Source organism: Lonchura striata, chromosome 27 (assembly GCF_046129695.1).
Source record: "Lonchura striata isolate bLonStr1 chromosome 27, bLonStr1.mat, whole genome shotgun sequence".
Classification (NCBI taxonomy): domain Eukaryota; kingdom Metazoa; phylum Chordata; class Aves; order Passeriformes; family Estrildidae; genus Lonchura; species Lonchura striata.
The window spans coordinates 8,662,563-8,670,498 of NC_134629.1; the positions used below are offsets into that span (position 1 = coordinate 8,662,563).

The window sequence follows — 7,936 nt, forward strand, 5'->3', positions numbered from 1 at the left end:
CTGCTGGATTTACTTGACAGGAATTTGGTGATGGGTGAGGGAGATGAGGATGATGAGGGAGATGAGGGTGATGAGGGATGCTGGGAATGGAGGCAGGGGAAGGAGGGATGGAAGGATGGAGGGATGATGGATGGATGGATGGATGGATGGATGGATGGATGGATGGATGGATGGATGGATGGAGGGATGGATGGATGGCCTGCCAGATGGACAAATGGACACAAACTCAAGCTCATTTTGACCAAAGCATTTCCTCAAGATCCCTATGGATGCCGATATTCCTTTGGTTGCTTCTTCCTCTGGATTTTGGGAGTTCCTGACCCGCTCATTGCAACCCCAGTGGCTCCACATCCCCATCTGGCTCCCTCACAGGTGAAAGTCTCCTCCTCCACCCCAAACAAGGGGATAATTCCTTTTTGAGGTCAACTGGGTTGAAAAATCACTTTAAATAAACCCCAAAACCACCGCTGAGCTCCATGGCTGGGGCTCCCTTGGCACCGAGACCGTCCCTGACATCCGGGCGGCAGCCGGAGCATCTGTGCCGGAGGGCTCGGGGTGGCGGTGGGGAGGGAGAGAGGAAATCTGGAACCCATAAGCTCCAGAGCCGCTGGCGTTCCCCTGCATTGGTCTGCGCCTGGTCCGCCCCCGCCCCGCTCGCCCTATCAGCAGGAGCCGTTCCCGAAGTCATCCCAGCGCCCTCCTCTCCTGGCCCAAAGGAGAAGCCAAGGAGCTCCTTGGAGGGCTCTGCGGGCTTGGGGCGCCCGGGGAGCCCCGAGGGCGAATGCTCCGGGCCTCGCCTCGGGAGCCACCGCCGGCTCCTCCGCAGCCCAGCGAGCCGAGGAGATGAAGGAGGAAAACCTCTCCCCGGACTCCCCCGAGGGCAGCGTGGCCACCAGCGAGGACGAGGCCGAGCGGCCACCCAGGAAAAGCGGCCGCAAGCGTGGGCAAGGCCCCGGCGGAGCCCCCTCGCCGCACGGCAAGCGCAGCCGGCGCAGCCCGGCCCCGCAGCCCCCCGAGGACGCCCACGCCCAGCGCGTCATCGCCAACGTGCGGGAGCGCCAGCGCACCCAGTCCCTCAACGACGCCTTCGCCGAGCTGCGCAAGATCATCCCCACGCTGCCCTCGGACAAGCTCAGCAAGATCCAGACGCTCAAGTTGGCCGCTCGCTACATCGACTTCTTGTGCCAGGTGCTGCAGAGCGACGAGCTGGACCACAAGGTCGCCACCAGCTGCAACTTCCTGGCCCACGAGAGGCTCAGCTACGCCTTCTCCGTCTGGAGGATGGAGGGCGCCTGGTCCATGTCGGCGTCCCACTGAGACGGGTACGTGTGGCCGTGTCACCGCCGTGTCCCCACCGTGTCCCCGCCGTGTCCCCATGGCCTCCAGACGTGTCCCAGCTTGATCCCACCATGGTCACGGCCGCCCCTCCTGGCGCTCCGGGGACGAGGGATTTGTCCCACCGGACCCCAGAGCGGGAGGAGCTGCTCTGGAGCGGCTGATCCCGCTCAGCTGGGGTGGGAAAGGTTTAAAAGGGGGTTTTAAAAATCTGGTTTATTCCCAAAAACCCCATCCTGGCCTTGCTGGAGCTGCTGAGGTGTCAAACCCGCCCTGCCCTGGGGTGGCTTCGTGTCCTCCAGCCTGCCTGGCTTCCCCCTGCTCCTCTCCCGGAGCTCTGCAGACAGGATGGGATCCGTGATCCCATCGGATCCACGGGAATCCTGCACTGTGTGGAGAATTCTGAGGGACTCAGCTCCGTCCTGAGCGTCCCTCAGGATGCTGGGAGGGGGATAATCCAAAATTCAGAGCTTTAGGGCTGGGAGGAACCGGGAACAGGAGGAGCGGGGTCGACAAGGCGCCGGCACTTCCCGCAGAGCAGGAGCAGAAAGTTCCAGAGGACATTCCTAAGCCAGGAGCTCCAGGGACACCTCATGGGACCCTGACTCCTGAGAGGCCCCACTGTCCAGCAGGGCTCCTCCTGCCTCTCCTCGGGCACTGAACACCCCCAAATTCGAGGCCATGCAGGTGCCAGCGCTGGCTCAGGGTGCCGAGCACCTCCCAGGGGATTTCCTTTCAGGATGGGCCACCTTGAAACTCCCTTTCCCAGCCAGATCCCTCCCAGCCAGCAGGAAATCTGACATTTTGCTAAATTTATATATCAATTTTGGGGGGCAGGCCCTGCTGTTTCAGACATTAAATCCTGTCCTTGCCGGGTCACCTCCCCTCGGGGCCAGCCAGAGGAGGAGCGGGTGGCCCCGAGATGGGATGCCCAAAATCTGCCAGGCCCAGTCGGGATGCTGAGACCCCCGTGCCCCCCGGATCCCTCACCCTCTTCTGGGCACCCCCTTTTGGGTTTGGCACTTTGGGGTTGGATTCTCCAGTTTTGGGGCTGTTGTGGGGGCGCTCCCCAAAGGCAGGGAAGCTGCTTGGCACGGCTTCATCCCGAATTTTGCAAAGCTTGTCTAAAATCCCTTTGCCCAGCACCCCCAGACCCATTTTTGCTCCTCAGTGTGCAGAACCCGCCGCGGCTCCGGCTCCGAGTGCCGGAGCTGTTTATTTAAGGCGAGTTCTTGGCAGAACCGAGGGATAACCAGGGGGATTAAAGCCCCTTCCGTCACTTTGGAGAGCTCCCGTGAGCGCGGCGGGATCATCATTCCCTTAAAATCCACCCGAGCGGCTCCGCGCCTGCATCCCCCAGCCGGGGAGGGAATCGCCCTCCCCGGGCCCAGCTGCGGCTCCGGGGTCCCGGGAACGATCCCAGCCGGGCGGGGAGGGAGAGGGACGGGGATTGTCCCGGCAAAGCCCCAAAAGCAGCGAAGAGCCGCGGGCGAACCGTGCCGGGCTGGGGAGCGTCTCCCTCCCGGCAGGGAACGAACGCCGCGCTCGCAACGGGGCCGGGATTTCCTAATGGAAAGCAGCCCCTGGATGCTGGAACTCAGCCGATTAAATATCAAAGCGGGCAGGAAGAGCTGGATGTGCCCTTGTTAACCGGGAGACACCAGCCGGGGAAAAAAGAGGGATGGAGCCCTCAGGCAACAGAAATCACGTTTGAAGTTCCCCCAGCTCAGCTTTTCTCGGCAGTCTTGAGCGCTTTAAAATGGTTTCTTTCCCTGCTGGAGGAGAAAATGAGGCTGGAAGCTGGAACTGCCGGGGGGGAGAGGCTGAGGGCTGATGTTCCTTGCCCTTCATTTGTCTCCCTGGATTTATCGCCTCTCTCGCGTTGCCCTCACTTAATTGTCTCTCCTGGAAGACCTTGGATAAATCTTCCCTTTGGGGACTGTTGCTCTCGCCTGGAATCGGCTTTGTCTGGCGGCTGCTTCATTTGCTTTTATTTATAAACACTTCTCGCTGCTCCGGGGCACTGGGGGAGCTCGGGAACAGCTCCCATCCCTATTCCCTATTCCCTATTCCCTATTATGATTTCCCTGCTCAGGAAATCCATCTCGAGCTGCTTTAAAATCTCCCAGATCCCTCTGCAGCCCGGCAGGAGAGCAGGGATCCCTTCCTACCCCAAGTCAGTCCCTTCAAAGCAGATTCAGCCCCTGGTTAAAGGGCTCAGGGTGGTCCAGGAGTCCCGGTTTGGGGCTGGGTTCTCAGGAGGGGTGAGGAGCTGCTGAAATCCTGGGAAATCTCTTCCTGGGTGGTTCCTGGGATTTTCTCCTGGAACGGAGCAGGTTTGGAGGTCGGAGGGCTCCCCAAAATCTGCTCTTCCCGGAGCTGCGGTTTTCACTCGGGGTGGAAGGGGAAGTGTTGGAGGGGCAGAAGGAGCTGCCCTGCTTTGGGGTGTGGGACATTCCCCAAAATCCCCCCAACTGTCACAGGCATGACCAGAGCTGCTGCATTCAAAACCCTCCACATTTTCATTAAAAATAAAAAAAAACACCCAGGGGGACTGAGCTGCTCTCCATGGCAGAGTCCCCGCACTGCTCAGGATTAGTTAAAATTAATCCAGACATAAAATTGCGGATCCAGCCCTCGGGAATGAGGAAATATCTCCGGGTTTATGGCCCCTGCAAGGAGCTCGCTGGAGCTGCCTCGGCCCCGGGAATGCCGCTGGAACGAGCCCGTTTTTCATCCCGGCTGTCGGGGAAAGCTCCCGCAGCTGAGGGGGAGCGAGGAGCTGCGGGACCCCCGAGGAACTGTGGGACCCCCGAGGGGCTGCGGGACCCCTAAGGAGCTGCGGGACCCCCGAGGAGCTGCGGAACCCCCGAGGAGCTGCGGGACCCCCGAGGAGCTGCGGAACCCCTGAGGAGCTGCGGGACCCCCGAGGGGCTGTGGGACCCCCGAGGAGCTGCGGGACCCCTGAGGAGCTGCGGGACCCCTGAGGAGCTGTGGGACCCCCGAGGAGCTGTGGGACCCCCGAGGAGCTGCGGGACCCCCGAGGAGCTGTGGGACCCCCGAGGAGCTGCGGGACCCCCGAGGAGCTGTGGGACCCCCGAGGAGCTGTGGGACCCCCGAGGAGCTGTGGGACCCCCGAGGAGCTGTGGGACCCCCGAGGAGCTGCGGGACCACCCGTGCCCGGCTGCAGCTCCCGTTCCTGGGGTGCTGGAGGGAGCAGGGAGCTCCGTGAGCTTCTCCATCCCAAATCCTGCAGGTCCAAGCTCCTCCGGAGGCTCCCGCAGCCCTTGGGCAGCCCTGGAATCTCCCCGTGAGGGTTTTTTGGTGTTAAATCTTGTCCAACCCTGTGGAGGATCCCAAAATCCCACCGGGAACGCGTTTTTTTGGGATCAGGCCTCACTGAGCTGATCCGTTTTTCCATGGGCTGGGTTGAGATGGTCCCACCTGGCCGTGACTCCAAAATTTTGGCTGCCTGTTGTCCTCCAGCCCCGGATGTGCCCATCATCCATCCCAAGGGCTCAGCCATGGGACACATCGGCCTTTGGGGGATTTTCCCTTCTGTCCCCACCCCCTGCACGACCTCAGTCCTTCCCGGGGCTGAATTCCTGGAGGATTTGATTTATCCTCCCCAGGCTCCTCTCCAGAGAGGGGAAGCTCTCGGTGAGGAGGAAACAAAGCGGGAGGGAATGGAATAAATTTGGAAAAAGCCTTGGAAGTGCCGGGAATGCCAGGGCTGGGATCCCACAGGGATCGATCCCAGGAGCCGATTCCCTGCTCCATCCTCCAACCTCTGCCCCAGGAGGGCTCCCAAAGGGCTCCCTGAGATCTGATCTGCGGGAAAAGCTGGGATTTGGGTGGTTTTAATTCCCGGCCTCAGGTGTGGGGACGTTTCCCGGCACATCCCTCGTGGCTCTGGGCAAATCCGGGAATGCGAAACTCCAGAGGCAGCGGCCGGGGGCGGCTCTGCCCCGCTGTTTCCAGGGCATGGATCTGTAGGATTTTGGGAAGCCGAGCCCAGATTGACCTGCTGTTTCCAGGGCATGGATCTGTAGGATTTTGGGGAGCCGAGCCCAGATTGACCCGCTGTTTCCAGGGCATGGATCTGTAGGATTTTGGGGAGCCGAGCCCAGATTGACCCGCTGTTTCCAGGGCATGGATCTGTAGGATTTTGGGGAGCCGAGCCCAGATTGACCCGCTGTTTCCAGGGCATGGATCTGTAGGATTTTGGGGAGCCGAGCCCAGATTGACCCGCTGTTTCCAGGGCATGGATCTGTAGGATTTTGGGGAGCCGAGCCCAGATTGACCCGCTGTTTCCAGGGCATGGATCTGTAGGATTTTGGGGAGCCGAGCCCAGATTGACCCGCTGTTTCCAGGGCATGGATCTGTAGGATTTTGGGAAGCTGAGCCCGACGTGACCCCGCTGTCTCCCCCCAGGTCTCCACCTCGATGGAAGCAGCTCCAGCACCCCACAGAAACCTCCCCGGAGATCAGAGGGAACGACCCCCCAACCCCCCGACAGCCCCGGGGACCCCAAAAACTGCAGGAACGTGCCCGAGGGAGCCGCAGCAGGAGCTGGTTTGAGCTGGAGGAGCTCGGGGCTGTAATTTATTGTGGGCAGGTAAGGAACCATCCCAATTTCCTCCTCCGGGACTGCCGGGACGCCGAGCCCTTCCCGGAGCTGCCTGGAGCCGGGACCGCCAGGAAAATTCCTCCAGGATGAGGGGAAAGGGAAGGGCTGGAGCCCCTCAGGAGCCCTCCAAGGACCTCGGGGGTCCCCCCGTTTTTATCCTGCTCCGAAGGCTCCACGTTCCCATGGATGAGGATTCGGGGGGATCTGGGGGCTGCTGACCCCCCCCCAGGGCACCCCCAGGCACTCCTGCCCCGCGGATGGGACCTCAGAATGTCCTGGTGGAAACTCCCAATCCTTTGGGATTTATTTGGGATCCAGGAACGCCCTGCTGGGAGCTCCCAATCATTTGGGATTTATTTGGGATCCAGGAACGCCCTGCTGGGAGCTCCCAATCCTTTGGGATTTTTTGGGAACCCAGGAAAACGCTGCTGGGAGTTCCCAATCCATTGGAATTTATTGGAAACCCAGGAAAACCCTGCTGGGAGCTCCCAATCCTTCGGGATTTATTGGGAACCCAGGAAAACCCTGCTGGGAGCTCCCAATCCTTTGGGATTTATTGGGAATCGAGGCTGGAGACGGAGGGGAAGGGCCCATGGAGGTGTTGGGGTGACCAAAACAACCCCAATAAAGCCCAGGGGGAATTTTCCAGGGTTCAATCCATGTTTTTCCTATGGACATAGTGTTGCCTCTGCACCTCCCTCAGCTGGGCTGCTTTTATTGGAATCAGGCAAAAAAAAAAAAAAAAAAAAAAAAAAAAAAAAAAATCAGATTTTTTGTGCCTGTTATGGTAGAAAAAGAAGGAGAAAAATCCCTTCCAGGGAGGCTGCAACAGGTCTGAGCCCCCAAATATTCCATGGGAGAGGAATTCCTGCTGTGTGCACCAGAGAATCCACGGAGGAGCCACAGGAAAGCCCAGAGTGACTTTTTCTACCCAATTCTCAATTTTTACGTGCAGTGGGAATGGATTTCCTGCTCCGGGGAGTCGACTGCAGCCTTCAAAAAATCCTGGAGGTGCTTAAAAAAACCGAAAATTCTGTTAAAAACGGGGCTGTGGTGGCTTCGTTCGGCGCCTCACGGGAAGGATTTTGCAGCTGGGAAACAAAACTGGCATCAGAAGTTAAAATTTTCTTACAAAAAAGAATCAATTGTGTTTGAAAAATAAAGGGCAAAAACTTATCTGTGGAGTGAGACTCCAGCTTCCAACCAAATTCTTTTTCAAAAAGGTGAAATATATTTTTAAAAAAATATTTTCAAGTATTTTGGTGCGTCTCATTTGTTAAAAAAAAAAAATCCCTGCATTTTACATGAGCAAAAAAAAAACTTTTAAATGAGCCAAAAACCCTTAAAATGAGGAAAATGTCATCCTGATGACCCTTCTGACCCATTTTTTTGGGGGGGAATCCCCCAAAATCCATGCATGGTGTTTTTTTCCTGGTACAATCCAGCAGGATGGAGCTTGGGAGGTCCCTCCATCCCCCTCTGGGGACCCCCACCCTGGGCCACACAAAGGGTTTTGATTCATTTTTTTTTTATTTTTAAATTTCTTTCTTTGTTTTTTTTTTGTTGTTTTGTTTTTTTGGGTTTTTTTTTATACAAAATCTCCTCCCTCCTCCGCGGCCGGAGCCGTCCCCACCCCCAGCTCAGCCGGGGCTGTGTCCCCTCTGTCCCCAGAGCCCCGGGACAGCGCCTGGTCCTGCTGGGAAACCCTCGGGGTGCAGGGAAGGCTCTGGGGAAATGGGAAAAGGGAATTCGGGGAGGAAGCCTCGGCCTGGAGGCTCTGCACATGCCCCCAGGACAGGGAATTTGGGATTTTGGGATCCCCGGGGAGCCGCGGCTGGGGAGGGGCTCAGGGGCTGCACCCACACCCAGCCGGGGCCCCGGGGTGCTGCCAGGGGCTCGAGGCACCTCGGGAAGAGGGGGAAGGTTCCCAAAATTCCCCCGGGAAGAGGAGTCGGGTTCACATTAGCGCTG

At 58.7% G+C, this 7,936-nt stretch overlaps 1 protein-coding gene across 1 annotated transcript; it reads left to right on the forward strand.

Moving 5' to 3' along the window:
- Window positions 1-533: 533 nt before the first annotated feature.
- Window positions 534-5,920, forward strand: LOC110481645 (twist-related protein 2). The gene is made up of 2 exons (XM_031507201.2): window positions 534-1,322; window positions 5,770-5,920. The coding sequence occupies exon 1, from the start codon at window positions 844-846 to the stop codon at window positions 1,315-1,317; it is 474 nt and encodes a 157-aa protein (XP_031363061.2). The 5' UTR covers window positions 534-843; the 3' UTR covers window positions 1,318-1,322; window positions 5,770-5,920.
- Window positions 5,921-7,936: the final 2,016 nt, after the last annotated feature.

What these genes read in the sequence shown, in the direction of transcription:
- LOC110481645 (XM_031507201.2), top strand. Translation starts at nt 844, where the DNA reads ATGAAGGAGGAAAACCTCTCCCCGGACTCCCCCGAGGGCAGCGTGGCC.